The 23,227-nt window shown below is 37.2% G+C and overlaps 1 protein-coding gene across 6 annotated transcripts in view; it reads left to right on the forward strand.

Moving 5' to 3' along the window:
• The window catches only part of ROBO2 (roundabout guidance receptor 2), a 645,961-nt gene that overhangs the window by 614,094 nt on the left and 8,640 nt on the right, over positions 1 to 23,227 (forward strand). For 3 of the 6 annotated variants that reach the window (XM_043448631.1, XM_043448629.1, XM_043448628.1), the window contains exons 23-26: positions 34 to 294; positions 4,449 to 4,654; positions 14,490 to 14,672; positions 17,237 to 17,410. In XM_043448631.1, coding sequence (XP_043304566.1) covers positions 34 to 294; positions 4,449 to 4,654; positions 14,490 to 14,672; positions 17,237 to 17,410 — 824 coding nt within the window. The remainder of the gene's footprint in view (positions 1 to 33; positions 295 to 4,448; positions 4,655 to 14,489; positions 14,673 to 17,236; positions 17,411 to 23,227) is intronic. The other 3 variants (XM_043448630.1, XM_043448632.1, XM_043448633.1) reach the window with 1 other exon arrangement.

Below are 23,227 nucleotides of genomic sequence, written 5' to 3' on the forward strand. Positions count from 1 at the left end.
GTAATGCGTTTTCTTGTCTTCATTTAATTTCAGCTATGACAGTGATAGCTGGTGCCCACCATTACCAGTTCAAACTTATTTACACCAGGGTATGGAAGATGAACTGGAAGAAGATGATGATCGTGTCCCAACACCTCCTGTCCGAGGCGTGGCTTCTTCTCCTGCTATTTCCTTTGGACAGCAGTCCACGGCAACTCTGACTCCCTCCCCACGGGAAGAGATGCAGCCCATGCTGCAAGCTCACCTGGATGAGTTGACAAGGGCCTATCAGTTCGATATAGCAAAGCAAACATGGTAATTGTCCTTATTAGTTCAGGGGACCCATGCTTTCAGCACCCAGATAGGGGAAAAGTTCTTGAACATTACATTCACTAGAGAGTCCCATTGAAATCTGCAGCTGGAGTTAGAAATGCTTTGGTACAACTCCATAATCATCTCGATAAGGAAATTGACTGAATAAATGTTAAATAATTTGACCAAAGTCACACAACTGATTAGAGTGAACTGGAGCAAGAATTCAGGATCTGCTGAATTTCAGGCTCAAGTGCTTTTGGCTATGCCAGAATCTTTTCTAATGTACAGTTAGCTTCAATTAGCTTCTTCTTGAACTCACTTCCAGCATCATAATGAAGGACTCTTTTTAGAGTCTTCAAAGTGCCTATGATTAATTCTGTATGTGGTTGTGAATATGTAAATGTAAGCTTCTGCAAATCACACATGGTCAGTGTCAGTTATTAAAAGACCTTTTCTGGATTGAATTAAATGAGACAGAAAAAAGCAACAATATTAGTACAGTAAACGCATCCCTAGAAAGCCGCTATAATACACTGTGAGTATCTGTTCAGTTATTCAGTCATGTCCGACTCTTTGCAGCCCCGTGGACTGTAGCCCACCGGGCTCTTCTGTCCATGGAATTTTCTAGACAAGAGTGGAGTGGGTTGCCTTTTCCTACTCCAGAAGATCTTCCCAACCCAGAGATGGAACCTGTGTCTCTTCTGTCTCCTGCATTGGCAGGCAGATTCTTTATCACTTGCTCCACCTAGGAAGCCCTTAGAGTAATAATACCTTACAAATACAAATTCCCTGTTTTCCTAATAGATTCGTAAACTTTCATAAGATATAGATGACTGTCTACTTATGTATCCTATGAAAATACAAGAATAGTGACATCGACTCTCACAATTTTGTGCAATTGTTTTTTCTTATTTACTCTCCCTTTTCCCAAATAGTAACATATGAGTTTGACTCTTGAAAGTGAAATCTCAGTGACATTTGATTATCTCAGTGACATACCTCTGATTATGTGCAGACTCATTGATTTATGTCCTGTGTTTGAAGTTAAATTTTCACAAAATACCATTAGCTTCTTTTTCGATAGTTTTAGTTACTGAGATAAGCTGATAATGAGATAAATCTTATTCTCAGTGTTAACTATTTATTTCTAAATATATAACTAAATATACAAAGAGATACTAAAACCTGGAATATCACTTAAAGCTTATTACAAGCATAGGTTCTTAGAACCAGAGGTTCTTGAACATTTTCTCAATCACCAGATTTTTTTCAAAGGTCAAAGACAACTTGCTCTTAAAAAGTATTATTTTTCATCAGCCTGCTTTATAAAACACTATTAAAGCTGAAGCCAGCTCTTTTAAGAGCCAAAGAATTTCCTTCAAGTTAATTAAATGAAACCCTGAAGCTTAATCATTTAAAGCACAGATTCTAGCTCAGGGATTGTCAACTCTGCCTGCATTTTGGAATCATCTGGAAAACCTGGATATTTGGTCCCCACCCCCAGATATTCTGATTGCTTGGTCTGACATTTGATTGGGGTCAGCCAAGGTTGGATCATGGCCACACCTTACTAGCTGTGTGACAACAGGCAACTTCCCTAACACTTCTGTGCTTCAGGCCTCCATTTGTAAATGACAATGATAATTCATAGTAACTGACTTATCCACAAATTGAGCGGTCCCTCCAAGACCACCCTCACTTCTGACATTATTTACAAGTTTGGAGAGTCCCCAAGATTACCCCCAGGTTTAAGAATTCACTAGCAGGAGCCACAGAACTCACTGAAAACTATAATTTTCAAAGTTATAGTTTATTATAATGAAAAGATGTAAATTAACATCAGCCAAGAGAAGAAATGCATGGGAAAAAGCTAGGAAATTCCAAAGTCAGGTTGGTCCTTTTGGTCCTTTCCCAGTTTAGTCGTGGAAATCATAATGTCCTAGCAACCCCGAGTGCCAAAATGGGTGGAGTATTGTCAGCCAGGGACGTTCACACGAGCCTTGAGTTTAGAGTCTTTACTGGAGGTCTGTCTCCCGGATGTGGTTGACTGTCTGCATGGCTGACCCAATTTCTGACCCTTCCTGAAGGTAGAGCTGATATTGTATGACTCCAAGTCCCCATCATAGGTCATATTGTTAGACTTTCTGGAAGAGCCTCCAGCCTCCAGGTAAACAAAGACATTTCATCAGGCGGGACATTCTAGAGCTTAGAGATTACCTCTTAGGAGTTCAGGGCAGATGTTTCAGTTCTCTTTGGGCAAGGTAAAATTCTTTATTTCACATCTTAGTTTTGGGAAGAAGTAGTGAGTTTGTACTTATATATTTAGTACTTAGTATCTAGCCACTTCACAGCTGTTACCATGCTCAGAGGGCATGGGTTTTCACCTGAGTTGTTCACTACTCAGTTGTCTAAGATGTCTTTCCACTCTTAGTGAGTGCTGCATAGTCCCTTGCTGAAGGAGTGAACAGTTCACCTCCACCTGTCCCAGGCACCCACAGAGCTGACTCTGCTTCTCTCTCTGAGTGTGCTTCCACTCAGCCTAACCATGCCGCCAAACATCACACTGGCTCCCCACATAGGGGGTCCAAGGATCTCAGGGACAGAAGATTCCATGTGCTCGCATAGCACCTTACCCTACTGAAATGGCGGTGCCTCCATCTGGGCTGCACGGGGACATCACTGGAGGAATATTTCCAAATAACAATTCTGGGCTTCCCCTCCAAGGATTCTGTTCATATTGACCCATGAAGTATACAACACACTTATAAATATTACGTATCCTTAGTTGCAGTGGTCTTGAATGCTTTTTTTTTGCCACGCCCCACGACTTGCGGGATCTTATCTCCCTCACCAGGGATTGAAGTCGAACCCTCAGCAATGAAAATGCTGAGTCCAAACTGCTGGGACAGCAAGGACTTGCCACTGGTGGTCTTTTAAGCAATTTGTATCAAAGCAAAAAAAAAAAAAGTTGTCTAAATATATGCCATATTCCCTCTTTAATGACAGTAACAACAGGCTTGCTTTCCTTCAGCATTTTATGGCTTAGAAAAAAACTCCTAAGTAGTCACAAAACAAGCCAACTGGACTTTAGGGTCCAGCTGTGCATTTTGTTAGCCATGTCCGTTGAAACTTAAGCCACTTAAATTTGAACTTCACTTTTCTAAATTCTGAAGGAGAGATGGTGATACAGATTCTGTCTGCTTCATAAGGTTAGGATTCGAGTTACCCACTCGTTGCAGCTGGTTCGTTTGGCACACCCGATGTTCTAAATGCACAGTGCTAAGGTGCCTTCTGCCTTTGAGGTATAGGTGGCGCTAGTGGTAAAGAACCTGCCTGCCAATGAAGGAGACATAAAAGATGCGGGTTCGATCCCTGGTTGGGAAGATCCCCTGGGGGAGGGCATGACAACCAGCTCTAGTATTCTTGCCTGGAGAATCCCATGGACAGAGGAGCCTGGCTGGCTACAGTCCATAGGGATGCGCAGAGTCGGTTCCGACTGAGGCGACTTAACCGCAGCCGCAGGGTAAAACAGATGCAAAAATAAGTAGCCAGGATACAAAGTAGCCATGCCTCCCCTACACTAGATTAAAGTGGAGACAACTGCCAGCCTGATTCCTGGAAGATCATGCAGGAAGAAAGCCTGGGAGAGCAGGGAATGGGCGGGTTGGAGGGAGAGGGTGTTTGCGTTAGGTTTTCCTGTGATGTCTTTTCTTCATAAGGGTCAGCAGGCGACATGGGTTACACAGGCTTAGTAGAACTTCTACAGGAAACCGGGAATATAACTATGTTCTTTTTGGACCAAAAGAAAAAAAAAATCAGATTTAAATAGATATTTGTGACGAATATTCCTGTTCTCCTTTGTGTGATTTATTTGAACAAAAAATGCTGGGACTGTGCTTTTTCTCTGTGTATCATCCCATAAATACCCATAGAAGGATGTGCTGATCTATATCGTTTGTTATAGTTTTGGCAAGTCATATATGCATAGCCCATTGTCTCTGCTGAAATGTAAAAACAGCACAGTAAGTTCCAAAATTAGTTAAAGGAAAGTGAGAAGACAAAATGAGTTACCATTGCATGCTGTTTAATTCTAATTACAGTTTTGTGGAATGCTAATCTATTCTTCTTTTTTGTTCTTCCCGTTTGAATCCCAGGCATGTTCAAAGCAATAATCAACCTCCGCAGCCCCCAGTTCCACCATTAGGTTACATGTCTGGAGCCTTGATTTCCGATTTAGAAACAGATGTTCCAGACGATGATGCTGATGATGAAGAGGAAGCTTTAGAAATCCCCAGACCCCTGCGAGCGCTAGAGCAGACACCTGGATCCAGTACGGACAATCTAGAGAGCTCTGTGACAGGTAACGGAACTGATTGCATAGGAATAACTGACCCATTTGTCACATGAAAAATGCCTTGAAAATCAAATACTTTCTTATGTAAGATTTATTCCACTCCATCTATTTTGGTGACATTTTTAATATGTTAATATTAAACACAGAATTCAAAAAGGATTTGGAAATACTTTTGCTTTGCTGCAAAATGATAAGAAAATTCATGAATTTTAAAAAGCTTTAAAGACATGAAAGAAAACTCAATTATACACAGGGCTTTCATGAAAAGTTCATTCTACTGGGGAACCAAGTCTATTACATAAAAACCTTGACTTTTAGAAATGATATATTTTGTATATCAGGAGCAACTTATGAAGAGAATACAATCTTAAAACGCTTCTTAGTATTTCACTCTGTAAAATCATTCACTGATGAAAATAAGCAAGTCTTCAGAATAAGCCTCTTTAAGGTTGCACAAGGTATTATTTTTAGAGTGGAGAGATGGAAAGCAAGATAAACTATAAATTTATGCATTTCATATTGTTGATCCAGTAATTGCTGCTCTCCCCAGAAATACAGTTATTTCTACAGTTTACCCTTTTGCCTTCCTCTGGCCTCCTTCACCAAGTGTAAGGCTGCAATTGGTATTCCCCTAGGATGATCCCAGGATTGCATCCTATTTCCAAGGATGTCAATTTATCAAATTGTATTGGAAAAAAACTTAAATCCTAGTGTTTTCACAGTGACTGTAGAGAAAAGTAAAAGTTCGGTCCTTTTAGTCAAGTAAATATCCATTCCTTGATACACACACACAGGTGCATTTTACCTGGCTATAAAGACGTACCTGCTACAAATGTTTGCTTCTGTTTATCATTGGGTTCTTCAGTATACCTACCCATTTCTGTATTTACCTTCATGACACCCTTCATTCTAGGAGACCTTTTACCACAGTTCCATTTAATTTATTTTTACTCCAACAGCTTCTTAATTTGCACTGCATGTTACAGTTCAGAAAAACTGGCGGGAACTACTTTATGACAGTGATGAAGAAGCTTGAGTACCTACATGTTTCCCCTGCATGACTTCCTGAATTACACAATGTAATGCACAAGCCTCCACTTTTCAGGTTTTCTTTTTTGCCTGGGGGCTGTCTGCTTGCTGAGCTAATTAAGATTTAAGAACTCCTGTGATTTGAAATCCAGATCCAACTGAAGGTGGCAGAGCAAAAGTTTAAATTGTTGAATGCAGAGAGCTAACTTATTAGTGCAATATTATGCTAAGCCCCTTTGCCTGAATTTCTAGCATAATCTCCTTCAGGGTAAAATTCTGCATATTTTTGCATATCTCACTAATGATACTGAACTCTTCTCAGTTAGGAATGCAGTAAAAAAAACTGCAATGATAAAAGTCAGCCATAGCCTATGTAGTTCTTTTATTAAATATTATAATGTCGAAGTAGATAAATATATCTATAAATCAGGAGAATGTCATTTTGAACTTTTACATGCTCACTTACTAATATGTTTCGCTATCCAATGTGACTGTGGTTAAAAACAATCTGAATTTCTCCTTGAAGCTAGTATAACGTTCATTTCAAATGAAGCTTTTATTGCTAAGAAAAAATTTTATTTTGCTACTTGAAGTCACTGTTTAATTACTGCCACATATAAAACCCTCAGTGTTTTTAAATATGTATTCATGATAAATTTATCCTATAAATAATGTTTCTCCTTAGTAAAAGAAGTTGAACTCTACACCAAAGAAGACAAGTAGGAACTCTTTCTTTCTTTCTTTTTTTTGGCTTTACAATAACTTTGTGGGGAAGCTATGATCAAAGATTTAATCTGCTCTCTAACATGAAAGTGTAACTTAAGTAAATATGTTAAAAATAAAAGTAAATTAAAAAAAAATGATGTGTATGTACAGAAGAATGTGTGTGTCTGAAAATCTAGGTAGGATTTGTGAATATGAGTAAAGTGTGTGTGTGTGTCTATGTAGGAGTGTGTATATGAGCATAAATAGGATTGTGAGTGTAGCAGAGCATGTGTGCACACATATATGTGTACATGGGGATGGCCCTGAGATGAATGTATGTACGGGCCAAATGCTATAGAAATCAGCATGCTAATGACTATTGCTCTAACGTGTTTATGTTTTCTTCAGACACTCAAGGCTAGCTTAATGGTGCTAAATGAGGTGGGCAATAAAACAGGAACTATTTCCATTGGGTTTTTATGTTTTTAAGATGGTAAGTGCCCACAGAGAGGATTCTGATTTTACCATCAGTCACTCTTAAGTCTCTGTGTAGTGTGAGTAAATCATTTCTTTCATCTGAATTCTCTATTTTCATTTTCATAAACATAATGACCATTTTTTATGAACTCGAACTAACAGTTATGTTCCAATCTTTACATGTTAAAGCCAACAGAAATGAAAGTCCAATGATAACAGATAGATGGGCTAGTAATTAACCTCTATGTAAAATTATTTAGAATTTTGCTTCTGAAATATGTTATATTCCAACAGCTACCACGTTAAGAAACATCAGTGGTTAGCCAGGCACAAAGCCTATGTTTGTAAAGAAATAAGTATGTTATTTTCAGATATTTTCTTAACAACTAATTTATGAGGGACTTTAAAAAGTTTGAAATAATGGTTCGTGAATGGAAAAAGCCAAGAAGAGAGGAAAATATCAGTAATTCTATAGCTCATAATTTTGGTGTCTTAGTCTGGTTGGTTTGTTATAACAAAATATCATAGACTAGATGACTTAAACAGCAAATATTGGAAAGCTGGGAAGTCCAAGATCAAGAATCAGGCAGACTGGGTTTCTGGCGCGAGCCCTCTGCCTACAGGAAGCCATCTTCTCACTATGTCCTCACACGGCAGTTGAGCTTGCTAAGGTCCCTGTCACACCATAATGACCTCACCCTCAGGACCTCATCTCAACTTAAGTATCTCCTGAAGTCTCTACCTCAAAATACCATAACATTATGGCTTAAAGCTTCAACATGAATTTTAGGGGAATGTTATCCTTCAGTTCATAATACTCAGGAATGGAAAATATATTTGAAAATCTGTTATATTTATTTATTTCCACAGCAAATATTTATTGAAAATCTATTCCTTCCAACTGCTTGGCTAGAAATTTAGGTTTGATAATAATAGTAATAATAGCAACTTGCACATATACAGCCCTTAGTATATGCAGAGCACTCTTCTAAACAATTGGCGGTTTTTGTTATGAGTGGCTTTGTGAGCTAAGAAACTTTCTTATGTTTTTTAAGGGTTTTAAGTAAACAAGAAAAAAAAATATGAGGAAGACAGCAAAGCCTGAAATATTTAGTATCTAGGACATGACTGAGAGCCTAATACTTGACCTGAGCACCTTATAGAAACACTTCCCAGGTGGCGCTAGTGGTAAAGAACCTGCCTGCCAATGCAGGAGATGTAAAAGACATGGGTTCGATCCCTGGGTCAGGAAGATGCCCTGGAGGAAGGCATGGCAATCCACTCAGTATTCTTGCCTGGAGAATCCCACGGACAGAGGAGCCTGGCAGGCTACAGTCCGTGAGGTTGTACAGAGTCAGACATGACTGAAGCGTCTTAGCATGCACACACACTTTATAGAAAGAGTTCACTGATCCCTGTTCCAAGGTTTTAACATATATTAACTCACTTAATTGTCACAATTCTTTATTTATTCTCACTTTATAGATAAAGAAACTGAGGCATAGAGGGGTTTAAAGACTTTTTTAAGCTCACCCACCTGGTAAATGGCAGAAAAATATTCAAAATCAATCAGCTTTAGTCTAAAGACAAATTATCATGATCACTCCTCTGAAAATGCTCAACTTTTTTCTAATCCTTGGATTTAGCATATTTAAGAGGAAAGTGATTTCCTGGTCTCCTCTCTCCCTTTCTGTGCATGTATACATATATGAATAAATATATATTTATGCAAATACAGCATATTATTTTATCTCTGGAAACAATTTTTACCCCCTATAAACTTAAGATCAAAAATCATCATTTTTAGATGTAACTTTTATTATTTGTTTTTCTCACATTTAATTCTATATTCAGTTATACTGACTCATACTAACAAAATTCAACTCTATCACCACTTTTTGTAGGAAATCCCATTTTTATTCTTTTCTTTTAACTTATACACTCAGTTTAAACCTATTTGGTTTTAGTAAAGTAGAAAAATGTTTTGATTACAGCACATCACACTCTTTTTTTGCCTAGAAAGTAAACATACAGGATTGTTTCAGTCTTCAGGAATATGCTTGTACTATTTCTGTCTAAATGCCAAACCCACCGCTTTGGGGTAGCAGGATAGGAGAAGCCTTTAATACTTTTTTTTTTTTTAACTTCCATGGTGGGAGTCAAGGGTGAGTGTTGCCTGTATTTAATGACTCTACCACAGGAATAAAGAAACAGAAGACAGTAAGAGAGAGGGCAGGAGAAAAATGTCCTGAATGTGAAGCCAAGATTCTAACTGCTTCAGTGATCACAAAAATAAGAGTGAGAGTGAGTACTATGACGTGAATTGAATACAACTTTCCTTAACTGCTGGACCCCACATAAATAACGTGGTCGAAAGGAAATCAGGGCCCTATATTTACTGTATTTTATGTCATTGGAGATTTTTGCTGCAAGTCTCAAAGCAGATTATTTGGAAAACAATAAACCTGGCGGCCCCACCACCTTACTCAACCACACAGCTTTTAAAGAACTGGCTGCTTAAAAGCATGACCTGATTCTTTGCTTTTGTTGCAAAAACTTAAGGGACGTATTTTCACAATAGGGAAATTTCAGAGGTAATGCTAAAAATCATTAAATAACTTTCTTAGACATTCTCCACAGCTCTGATGTGTTTAAAAAGAAATTAAATACAGACTTCAAAAGTTAACAGATAAAAGAGGAATATCATATATTCACTTTTTATCTGAGTCGATCAAATGAGCAGATGTCATAGGTCCCAAGGAAGAGATTTTTTTAATTTCTTATATTGCTTTCTGTCTGTATTACACATTCCTTTCTCTGAGGAATGTAGGTGAATTATTGCATTATTCAATACGTTTGAGTGAAAGAGCTTGTAAATATTAGACATGTTTTTCTACATCTAGGCAGAGGTCAATATTTGGATTGATGTGTTCAAAGACACTCAGAGCTGAAGATTGTGTTTAACAGATAGATAGATTGTACTGAATAGGAAGAATTCCTGGATTAAATATTGCCCAAAAAAATGGGGGACAGCCAGTTTTTGTATCTCATAAAAATGGTAATGCAACAATTAGCAGGGTCATATTAAAAAGCATACACTTTACTCTAGCTTAATGGGTCTAAAGATAAGCATCTATCAGCAAGGAAGGGTTTAGCATAAAATGACATGTAAATGAATTGATGACTTATCATAAATTAATTTTAGTGCTGAAGATGTAATGGAGACCCAGCAAGATGCCACTCTATCATGGCATTTTACTGCTTAGTAACATTTGAGCAACACCTTAATGTCCTATCGGCAGTTCTTTTTTAACAGCTTGAATAAATTTGAGAGGTTTTTTTTTTGCCTTTCAGCAATTTTGAAGCCTGAGAAATTTGGAAAGATGGAAGATGCAAACAAAAATAAATCTGGCTATGTGACACAGATTCATTTTTCATTAGATGTTTAAATATGTATTGATTATGTTTGGGGCTATAACATGTCAAATTGGTATGGATCACTTGTAATTTGTGAAGAATCTCTCCCTTAGCTGTTTCACCTAGTGTGGGTTTCAGTTTTCTTGGTTATATTTACATTTAGGAAAGAAAACCAAGTGTAACAAAAAACGGCTTACTTTTCTCTCTCTTTTCTTTTTTGTCTGCCCGGGGTCTTTGTTGCAATGCATGGACTTTCATTAGTAAAAATGTCTTACTTTCTAATTGATGAATCACTGTTTTTCTTTTCCTATAATCATTGTCCTCTTTTTTTTTGTAACAGTTTACATAAATCCTCAGATAATCTTTGCTGTTTAAATCTAAAGAAAGAATTGTAGTGACAGATAGGTGAAATTAGTAATCATTAAATTTTAGCAATTTTACAATATGGAGGGAATTTAATATATGTTATATACTTTTTTATTCATAACATATTGCTGATTTTCTTTAAAAATATTTGCAACAATGTACCCATTCCATATATCATGGGTATATACGTATATATGTATGTAGCATTTATATTCCACATCTCAAATAGAGAGGATGGAATGTCAAAGATAAAAACAAAGGAACAAAGAGGGATGGAAAATTTTTTCCTTCTGTTTATTTGTTTGCTTCTTGTCCTCCATCTTGAAGGCAAGCTCAACTATACTAACCTGGGGGCACTTGCACCTTTTTAGTTTGGGGTGATGAGGTTTCCTACTGTCCATCATGGGTAAATCAAATTTGTATGTGGAAATCTTCATATGAAGGACTAATTCCATCACTTTTTCCTCATTGTCCAAGTAAGCAACAAGAGTTGACTGACCTTATACTCCTTATTTAATAAATGTTCTAGGAGTTACTGTGAGTATGTTCTTGCTGTAACTAAAATAAGGCCAAGGCTAGGAAATTACACAAGGAATAAAATCATGTATGAATTTATACTGAATAATGAAACTATTGAAGACATTTAATTCAGTATGCAAATGTTTATCGAATTTTTATTGTTCAGTGTCTCTGTACATGAGGTATTAAAATGCATAACAAGTAGTTCCTGATCTCCAGAATTCCATTGTCTGGAAGAGAAAACATATATACAACAAATTCTAGTTTGTGGTGTGTGTTCAGTTGCTCAGTCATGTCCGACTCTTTGCGACCCCATTTTCTCTGTCCAAGGTATTTTCCAGGCAAGAATACTGGAGTGGGTTGCCATTTCCTACTCCAGGGGGTCTTCCTGACCCAGGGATCGAACCTGATTCTCTTGCATCTCCTACTTTGGCAGGCAGATTCTTTGCCACTGCCCCACCTGGGAAGCCCAGTTTGTAGAGATATAATCAAAAGTGGGGTCCGGCTTGCCACACAAAAAGCCAATAAAAAGACAGGTTGGTGGAAGGAAGGCTTGCTTTGCTTTGCATACTGGCATGGCAGGGTTGGGGGAGAGGGAAGTGGGCACCTGTCCAAAGGCCAACTCCCCACCACTGATGATCAATGGGCAAGACCTTTTATAGGCTGCGGGAGGGGGCAACATGCAGAAACAGCATGTGTTTCAGTCAGCTCTGACAGTCATCTTGAAATTGGCCATTCGTGATCTGACCAGCATCATCTTGATTGTTTTAAGAACAGTTACTTTTCCATTCCAGGGTCGGTTTGCTCCCATTTCTTGAGGCCAGTTCTTAGAATTGTGGCAGCTTATGTCCTCGCTACAGCCTGGCCATCATGTAATGAACTTCTTCACCCTGTGGGGGTTATAGATTCTGGGGGTTCAGAATCTATAAGACAGCTCACAGGATGTGATTCAGGATATTATCTATAGCCCTTGAGAGGAACTAAAGGTCCTTGAATATGTTGAATGACTAAACTATTATTATTTGATGTCCTTTGTCTGTTTTCCTTTGTTTTTGCATTTTCTCATTTCTCTGGTTAAACGTATCCTATGGCTAAAGTTTTTCCACAGACAAAAGGCAGGCAGAGGACATGGGGGGCAAGGACCAAAGGGTCTGCTCAAGTTCAGAGATAAGATAGGCTAGTGTATGCACATTGTTTAAAGAACACAGGAGGTAAAGAGACTGAGTCTCTCTGAGACAGGGTTGAAGATGAAGTAGAATCAGGGTGATGAAAGAGATGATTTGGACTTCAAAGTCTGGCAGTGGGCACTAGAGTTAGTAGCAATCTAGAGATGTGTCAAAGGAATGAGATGAAGCAGGAGAGGTAACGAGGCACAGGCTGTTAGAGGGATAGGACTGGAGACGTAGGCTGCGCTAGGTATCGAAGGATCTCAAATACTCAAAAACAGTTGGTGTTTAAGTGTATTGACAAACTAAGTAAGGCTTTGAATGAACAAACTGAATTATGTGATAAATGTTTCAGAAAAAAATATTTCATACAACAATGAGGAAGGTGGAAGGGACCAGGAGGAAATCAGGAATGAAACTGGAGATATAAGAAAGGTGACGGTTGTTTGGAGAATGAGTTTCAGTGAGTTGGCACAGATTTATTTGCAGATATTCAGCAGATGTTTAGAAATACTGAAAATAGGACATAGGACTGGCCAGGACTGAGTTTTCCCATGTTTCGAAAATATCCTCAGTTCTAGGGTTTCATGTTCTTTTGTGATCACTGGTTGAATCACTTTGATTTTTTCTTATCTGCTCTAGCATTATATTACAAAGTTGATTGCATCATTTCTCCTTTCAATTTAGGCTGTTGATCCTTGACTTGTGATTATTAACTCAGAAATGGTTCTCTCGGAGGAGGCTCTGTTGCTGGTGTTATCTTGGCTTCCTTGCAGTGGCCTGTGTCTGGGGAATTTGTTTGGAAAGGAAAAAGTGCATCTCCGTGCTTTTGGCAAATAAAATCAAAACTCTATCTTTCTCTGCTACACTTAACACCCTTTTAACTTCTCTGATCCTTCTAACCCCTCTGGTTTCTGCTTTCTGTGTCATGAAAGTGCATGAACCCATGTTATTGCATCCTGGCACCTCAGCTAAAGGTACAAAGACTTTATCATGGCAACATTTTACTGTTGTCTCTTAACTATTAGAGGAAAGGGGGGAAAATCCATGGCACTTAAATGCCATAGTCTTAGTCTCTTTTATGTGAATATGTATTTGGTTTATTTAGAAATATTAACTAATGTTAAATTAGTTAATATTAACTAATTAGTGCCATAGTCTTAGACTCTTTTTAAAAATTTGGGATAAGCAACACTTGGTATCTTTATTGTGTCATATATTAATTGTACATCAACTGAAATATTATAATATTAATTGTATTAAGTAATTGAGTATGATCTCCTTGTGCTTTGGTCTAAAAAAAAAGGATACAAGTGTAAATGACTTGCTAAAATTAAGAATAAGTATTTCTCAGTAGCATTTTGTTTTGCAGCTCTTTACACATAAAGCTGTGATTCTTTCCCTCTGTTGCCATTTTGCACTTTGTAGAAGAATCCATATTAATGTCAGTGGTTTTCTTTATAATGTTTAATTTTCTAAAATAAAAATTAGTATTAAAGAGAAAACTAGAGTTCTTCAAATAATTGGAAAACAAAGAAATCATACTGAGCTTTGAAAATAATAGAATTTTACAAAAAGAAATATTTTGTTATATTCTATTTGTTCTGATATTATTTGTGCATTTTTATGATAGTGTTTATTATTTCCTGAGTAATCAAATTTTTATTTGAAAACCTTAAAATAATTTTAGCCCTTCTGCAGTAAACAAGTGTACATTTCACTGAAATTATCACTAGCCTACATTAAATTCAAAATATATTCACACTGTTCAACTGAGTTCTTGATAAATTGACTTTAAATATGCTATACTTTATTTCAATAAAAGTGTTATTCTTTGAATTCTAGGCCTTAGAATATACATAGCAATTCTCTTTTAGAAAATAATTATGTAACAATTTGAAAAACATCAGAATGGAGTCATAGGAAACGTCTTATTCAGGGGTTGCAAACAGATAGAGGTTTTAAGTGAACTTAATTCTTCTGTACAAGAAATGTTTAAAACATGGATGATGCTTGCACATGGCTGAAGAAATCTGGATGAAGCCAGGTTTACCTCAAGGAAGAGTGAGGAGTGGAGGAATCCCTCTGCTCATTAGTACAGTGTGTACAAGCCGATGAGCTGTTCAATATAACAACTCACTAGACAATACATTTGTTTTTAGGTTCAATGGTAAATGGATGGGGCTCTGCATCTGATGAGGACCGTAACTTTTCTAGTCATAGATCTAGCGTAGGTAGCTCCTCAGATGGTTCCATCTTTGCCAGCGGCAGTTTTGCACAAGCTCTGGTGGCAGCAGCAGATAAAGCTGGTTTTAGGCTGGATGGAACCAGCCTTGCAAGAACAGGTTGGTAGACTCTGAGTCAACACGCTTTGCATGAGAGAATCTTTCCCCTGAACACTGAGCTATTGATCTGTCCTTTCTCCTCAGTGCGTCTGAGTGCAGGGCTCTCTCTAATCTGCATGGACAAAGTCTGAATGCTCAGTTATTACCAGAACTCTCTTAGATATGCCCTTTGCAGAGCCAAGAATAAGCTCCTACTCATCACCTTCCAGGGCTTCCCTGATAGCTCAGTTGGTAAAGAAGCCGCCTGCAATGCAGGAGACCCTCGTTCGATTCCTGGATCGGGACGATCCCCTGGAGAAGGGATAGGCTACCCACTCCAGTGTTCTTGGGCTTCCCTTGTGGCTCAGCTGGTAAAGAATCCTCCTGCCATGTGGGAAACCTGGGTTCGATCCCTGGGTTGGGAAGATCCCTTGGCGAGGGGAAAGGCCACCCACTCCAGTATTCTGGCCTGGAGAATTCCATGGACTCTATAGTCCATGGGGTCGCAAAGAGTTGGACACAACTTTCACTTTCACTTTTCACTTTCACAGCCTTCCATCCTTTATTCCCCTTTCCCTTCAAAGCTCTACTGATTAACTGGAATCTGCTTCCTTCTTCTATTACAGCCAAGCTGCAGCTAAGATTGCCATTAAATTTTCAATAACTCACACTTTGCAAAATTCTCACACAATCAATAATGTACCCAGTGATTAACATTATTCAGCTTTTATCTCCATTACTTTCCTTTGCCCCGTTTCTTTCTGCAAATGCAGTTTCTGGGAAGGCTTTCTCAGCATGGGGAGAATGGGTCTGAGGCTGTCAGTCTAACCGTTCAAATGGCTGATGGTCTTAGTAGTTGTTTGGCTGTTAAGATTTTAATCCAATAATTTATTATTTGTTTTAAAGGATGCTAATTAAAAATACACCCACTGCATTTGCCAGTTGAATAAAATGATGATTACTTGTGTATTGTTCTGTAGCACAATTTAATTTGGATTTCTGAAAATAATAAGTAATAATAATATAAAAGACCAATTATGTAGTTTTCCAGGTTTTTTTATCATTAACTCAAAAATAAATATGTGATTCACTGTATTAATAGATCAGTAATTTTGTAATCATTTGTCTTACTGAACAAAATAGCTTTGGCATGATCCTATTATTAATACATGACTGTGTACGTCTTGAATACACATAGCAGAAAACTCTGGTATAAGAATTAAACTGAGCTACCTTACAAAGCAAACTAATGAAATGCTACATGCATTTTTGAAATCTTAATAGTATTCAAATAGTAAGGTAAAGATAAATGACTTTGACCCTTCACTAAACTCTCAGGTTATAAAAATGAGTCTTGGGAACTTTCTTTGAATTATACCACCATATAACATTATACTATCTGAGTGTGCACTAGTAAGGAAGATTACTACTTCCTTACTACAAAGTAAGGAAGATTCTCCAGGCATTGCAGAGGTTTATTTTTCATATAGCATCTGAACTAAAATATGTTGTACTATAACAGTTATTCAAGTTTTCTTGCTCTATAAGGCCCAAGTGAGAAACTTTATGTTGCCTGAGTGCTTTGTGTGACATAGTTATAAGCAGAGCAGTAAGAAAGTGCGAGGAAACTAATAAATTAGAAGGCATAAGTACATTTCTTGCATGTATGCTAATAGCTAATAAAGCATTAAGCAGTATCATGTCACATTGACTTAAAATGTAACTACATACAGTAGTTTTGAATGAAATGAATACATGCACAAGAAAATAAATATATGTACATAAACCTTCTCATGCCGTAATTAAACCCATAAAATGTTGAAAATTTATTAGTTAACCTTTTGCCAGAATATATTTCCCAACATATTACACTAAGCTATGAAAAGAACATAGCACATTTCATTTTTCAGTAAGAATTCGGAGTCTGCTCAGATAGAGTACTATTCATCAGAAAACACCTATTGCACTTTGGTGATTTTACAAGGTGATTTTAAACTGCTATTTATCCTATACTATACACTAATGTTATTGAGTTTCTGCTAAAAGAAGTAGAATTCATTGTGTATGTGTATGGGTGGTAAGGTCAATTTAATATATGTGTCTGAGCAGACCTTTCATGTAAAATTTAAAATGTAATTACTACAGGACATTTTTCTGTGCTCAAAGAAAGTTCGTAAGATTCCAAGGGTGAAATTTGATTAAATAAGACAGTACATAATTCACTTCAGAAAAAGCCTTCTTAACTTTAAGGAGTAAAAGCTGCACAAATTTGCATATATCTATGAAAATGTCGCTAAGATCACCAAGGTTAAATAAAAATATAATCAAGGAATATTGATTGGTGGTGGACTTGTTTCATATTCATTTGTTTGCATTTTTCAGTGGGTAGTATATTGGTTATAAAAACTGGACCAAAAAAAATGCAAGAGGGCATATTTTTCCTATGGAGATGGACCAGTATTCTGTATCTTCAAATGACATCTCCAGGCAGCTTTAGAACTTTAGTCTTAGAGCAGAAATACAAGACAGAATCAGTGCCTTATAATAACGTTCTCTATATCTCATTCCCTTTGTTTACTTTTCAGGTAAAGCCTTTACCTCCTCTCAAAGACCTCGACCAACCAGCCCATTTTCTACTGACAGTAACACCAGCGCAGCCCTGAGTCAAAGTCAGAGGCCTCGGCCCACTAAAAAACACAAGGGCGGGCGAGCGGACCCACAGCCAGCCTTGCCTCACCGCAGGGAAGGGATGACAGATGGTAGGTTTGTTTTCCTCTCTCTGGTCTCCTAACTGAAGAGACATGTTCTGCAAAGTCACTAACTTAGCTTAAAGACACGATGGTAGATCAGGTATCATCTTGTCATGTAGCCAGGCTGACCCCCTGGCAGCGTGGTCTTGTTTCAATAAAACACCCCCTTTTCTTTAACAATCTGGATTTATTTCTAATTATCCAACCCCAGGAAATATATGCCATCCTGCTTGACCATGTTGATTTTTCTGCTATTCTGGCATTTTTCCATTAGTGCTTTCTAACGACCATTCCTTTTTAAGATTGAGGAAGAAAATGTAAGTAGCATGTGCAGTTGCCATGTTGTTGAATCGTTTTTAAAGCTGAATTAAGATATCTTAGATGGTATTTCACTTTTGAAAAAGACTTTTTCAAAAAGTCTTTTTTTTTTTTACAAAGATTTCCAGTTTATGAATTTTTAAATTTCACGAATTTTGGGGCTAAAAATATGTTATAGACCATCTGGTTGGTGGGTCAGTAACCTTCTTCTGGGAAGTCCAGATAGTAAATATGTTTGGCTTTAGCCAAGCCAAACAATCTCTATCAAGACTACTTAACACTACCATTGTAGTGTCTGTGCAGCTATAGATAAATGTAAATGAATCGATATAACTGATTTCCAATAAAACTTCACTGACAAAACTGACAATGGCTTACTTTGGCCCATAGTTTGCTGATTTATTTCAATTTTTTCACTTATATACAGCATCCAGTCTTTGAGTATTTGCTTAAATACTGCTAGTTTCAGGAAACAAAATATTATTGGAAGACATCCTTTTTCAATAAGGAATAGTTCATCAACTCTGTATTCACTTATCATATGTTTAAATATGGGAAAAAAAGTATTTGTACTGAAGTTTTATCCTAAGAAATATGTAAGATAACATATGTAAAGAGCCCAGTATAATGTCAGACCCAAAGGTAAATTTTTTCTTCTTTCTCTACACTATCTCAGCTAAGCACACAAACTTTTTCCTGAGATAGCACTACCAAACATCAAAAGAATGAACCTAGCCAGGCTGCACATCAGAACCATCTGGGGAACTCTTAAAATACACCCTGGAGATTTTGATTTAATTGTTCTGGGGTGAAAACCAGTCATGAGTATTTTTAAAGCTCCACTGGAGAACCTAATATGCAGTTAGCTTTGAGAAGCTGTAACTGAGTTCTTGGCACTCATCTCAGTCTCTTAAACCTACCATTATAGGACAGGATGAGGCTTCCTTGGAAAGGAAGTATTTGCTCTTTATTGGTTTGAGGGCAGGTCTTTTGCTGGCAGTCTCTATTGTGCTTCCTCTTGTCATTTTATAATGCTAAGAAGACTTTAAAAGCCCAAAATAACTTGTCTAAAAGCCTTCAGGTTTACTTATCTTTCCTGCTTCCTTTGTTTTCATTGGAAAGTGTTTCTGTGGAATACAAGGGTAAGGGTACAATCAAGATTTTGATTCTCGATTAGTGGATATCCTATGGTGAGCAAAAATGTGTGCCACCTGCTTTCTGCCCCCAGTGATCTGAAGATTAGTTGAGCACTTGAAGCAGTCTATAGTGTTGATCTTATTCCTTCTAAATACAAAGGACTACTCACTGATATTCTATTACAAATCTCACCATTAATAATTTTGTATGATTTTCCTGCTATGAATGTCATGAAGAGAGGGAAATATCCAGGGACTATATGGGTATTTTTGTGGCTTTTCCAAAATGTTTGAAGATCATATCCAGAATATGTGGAAGATATAAAATATAAACCAATAAAATAGCTCTTTTCTTTCTCCCTAAAACATTTTCCTTGCAAGCTTTCTTCAGAAAGTCTAGTTAAAGTAAGCTAACTCCTAGTTTAAAGCATGATTGATATATTGCTTATATTTCTAAAACACAAATAGGTTCCTAAACTTTCAAATTTACCAGCTTTCCAAAAAAGATTTTGGATTATGTGTCATTAGTAGATACATTCTGAAAGTACTGATATTGCAAAGCATATTTTGGCTCACAAGTGTTTGATCCAAAGACATTTTAGGTATGATAAAGAAGATTTATTTTGGATCGCATTCTACAGGTTATCTTTAAGAATACTGTTATCTTACCACAGATGTTTATGCCATAGTTTTTATATGGTATGAATCCATGCATCAGTAATAAGTTCATATGATTTGTATGTAAAATCAAACTGTTCTTTTGGGGAAGTTTAGTAGCACTTAATGTATAGATGTTTTACAGTAAAATTTTTGCATTATAGATTTTACAGCAGTGTTTATGAATATATTAATCAGGGTAACTATTGATGGCTGCTATATCAGCCTCTATCCCCTCAGTGGCTTAGCATGGTAACAGTTTATTTCTCACAGACACAGTGATTTATAAAGGTCAGGTGGCTCTCCTCGAAGTTGTAATGTAAAGATGTTTGCTTCTTAAATATTGATACCCCGTTATTTCCAAGATGGGACCTTCCTGGTTTCTGAGCGAGGGAAGACAGAACAGAAGTGATTACCTGGAACGTTCTATAGCTAGTCAGTGACTCAGATGGTAAAGAATCTGCCTGCAATGTGGGAGACCCAGGTTCGAATGCTAATTTGGGAAGATCCCCTGGAGAAGGAATTAGCAACCCACTCCAGGATTCTTGCTTGGAGAATCCCATGGACAGAGGAGCCTGGCGGACCATGGGGTCGCAAAGAGTTGGGCACAGCTGAGCGACTAGATGAGATGGTGGCTAGTCCTGCAGATGGTACATTCACTCCTTCATGGGCAAGAACTCTGTCACATGGCGTCAAACTATCTACTGGAGCAGGAATGTTATTATTGTAGGCAGTATCAGTCTCTGTTTCAAAGACTATGCAAAAACCCACACACATATTAGGAAATGTTCTTCCCCATTGGATAAAGTCTCACCTAAGTAGGCATTGTTCAGTGCAAATCATCTATTCCATTTGCATAAACCAAAGAATATCCTTTAAAGCGAATCCATTGACCAAGGCTGAACAAAGGAGGCAAGAGAGGTAGTTAGTTCTCTGTCAGCCTTTTTTCCCTAAATCATCACCTTCCAGCCTGTCCTCCCCTCATCCTAATGTCTCTTCAGAGAAAGGGCTCTTTCCCAGCTCTGCCATGGAATAAACTTGACCATTGAGCAAACTAGTCATTATTCTATTCATTAATCTATTCATTCATAAATCTGTTCATTCAAATATTTATTAAGCTCCTACCAAATGACAGGCACAGTGGGAACTATACAGACAAAATTCCCTGGCCTCCTGTAGCTCACATTCTAGTGAGAGAAGATAGATAAAGACAAACATAAATATAAAAGTGAAAAATAAAGGTATACAAGATGGTGGTGTCATGGAGAAAACAAAACCTAGGAAGGAAGCTGAGAAATATAGACATGGGGGAGATATTTTTAATGTAGAGTGCTCAGGGGAGGCCTTACCAAGAAGATGACATTTGAGAATAGATTACAAGATTACGAGAGAAAGAGCAATGCTTATATCTGAGGAAAAGTCATTCCAGGAAATGAGAACAGTGAGTGGAATCCTGAAGTGTTTAATTAAAAGGAAGAGGAAGAGTGTGACTGAAGCAGTGTGTGTGCTCACTCAGTCGTATCTGTGGCCCCATGGACTGTAGGTGAAGCAGAGGGAGCAACAAAATAGAGTGTGAAGTCAGACAAGTAAGTGAGGACCATTTTTCTGAAGCCCCTAATAAGCCTCTGTAAGGACATTGGCTCTTTACTTTGAGAAAACAGTATTGATGTGTGCACGCATGTGTGTGTGTGTGTGTGAGAGAGAGAGAGAGAGTGTGTGTGTGCATAAGGCAGGGGAGTTAGAGATTTTCCTTAAGTTTTTATTAAAAAACAAATCATTCTGAATGCTATGAGATAGCCTGAATGTGATTTTGTGTGGAATCACACAGAAACTATGTAAGTAATGTAGGGAATAGGTGGTTGAGATCCACGCCAAGCTAGAATCAGTGGAAGCAATGAGAAAGGTTGAATTCTAAATAGGGAGGCAGAGCCCACAGGTTAATGAAATTAATAAAGGTATAAAGCAGGGAAGCCAAAGATTACTCCAGCCTTACGACCAGCTTGTAGTAATTGAGATGAGGAACATTAGGGAGGAAACATTTTGCACAGGAAGCTCTAGAGCTCACTTTCCAGGTGTGAAATTTGAGATGCTTACTAAACATCAAAGCCGAACTCTTCAATATGGATTTACTTAAGATGAATCTGGAGTTCATGGAAGGAGAGACCCAGACTGGAGATATTTGATTTCTTTATGCCTATTTTTCTTACCTAAAAAAGAGTATAATAATGACACACATATCACTGGATTGTTGTGCCTGACAATTGCAAATTCTCAATAGGCCAGTAAGAGTCTCTTTGGTGAATTGATTTAGTTGAAATGAATCAACAGAAATGAATAATAAATTTAATTTAAGCAAACATATTTGATTACATTCTTTCATTTTTTCCACAGCCATTCTTAATCTCATCTTTTCTTCCAATTTGTTTATTTCAGTGTGCTTTCAATGTTCTTTCATCTTAGACTATACAAACTCCAAGGATATTACTGAATTATATAGCCATATAATTTCAGGTTAAATTAAATAGTAATCAGAGTTTTAGCTAGCATAAGCAGATGCCATTTTGGCCATTTTAAAAATTAAGCTGCTCTGATGGAGAATAAAAATCAATGACGAGATATGTTATTTTAGAAGCAAATGTAATAATTTCCCCCCAACTGGCAGTCTTAAGTCCAATAACTCAAGTAAAATAATTAATTTGCATTTCTAATAATACAAACTGAAGGAAATCAGTATTGAGTATAGAGGAAGCACCAAACTCATTGGTGAATTATTCAACAAACAGATCTCTCAATATTGGATTACCTTTTCATTTTGGAAGAAATGTTCCAATTGCAACTCTGTTCTCCCAGATAGAAACCAAGTTCCCTTCAATAATTAGGAATTCATAATCTAACAAGATGATGTACATAAGAACTGGGAATGCTGCTCCAGTGTAGGAACTCCCCAAGTAGATTCTGAGGATATTTTCATTGTCAGTTCAATGAAGGTCAATATTAGTTTGCTTATAAAGGAGAGTATTAAGCTTCTTAAGAAAGTCTTTTAAAGGAGCAACTGAGCCTTCCTTAAAGAAACTATCTTGTGTACACAAGAAATTTATACTTTCTCCTTTTGAATTTCATGAACAACATTATTAGAAACAAGTGCACCATTGCTAAGATGGCATGGGAAATAATTATCTATGTTATATACATTATCTTCTATTAATGATACAAGTATGTATATTGTCCATGATAATGGATCTTGGTGAACAAATAATATAACTATTGATACTCTAAGGATGAACAAAGTTTGCAACAACATTCCAAAAAAATGGAGGAAATAATCCAAAGGAATGTTAGAATGTTTCAGTTCAGTTCAGTTCAGTTCAGCCGCTCAGTCGTGTCCGACTCTTTGCGACCCCATGAATCGCAGCACACCAGGCCTCCCTGTCCATCAGGAACTCCCGGAGTTTACTCAAACTCATGTCCATCGAGTCGGTGATGCCATCCAACCATCTCATTAGAATGTTTAGAAGATCTCAAAATCTTCAACAAAGTAATATTAGTATAGGACTAATATAAATGTATACATTATATTATAGAACTATAATACTTAAATATGAAAAAAGCGACTATGATTTGACAATTGAAGACATTTCAAATATAAAAGCGTCATGGTCTAACAAGCTAATAAGAGAAAAATGAAAAATTAGCTAGGTATTTGAACTTTTAATTT

This window comes from Cervus canadensis, chromosome 27 (assembly GCF_019320065.1).
Source record: "Cervus canadensis isolate Bull #8, Minnesota chromosome 27, ASM1932006v1, whole genome shotgun sequence".
Lineage (NCBI taxonomy): Eukaryota > Metazoa > Chordata > Mammalia > Artiodactyla > Cervidae > Cervus > Cervus canadensis.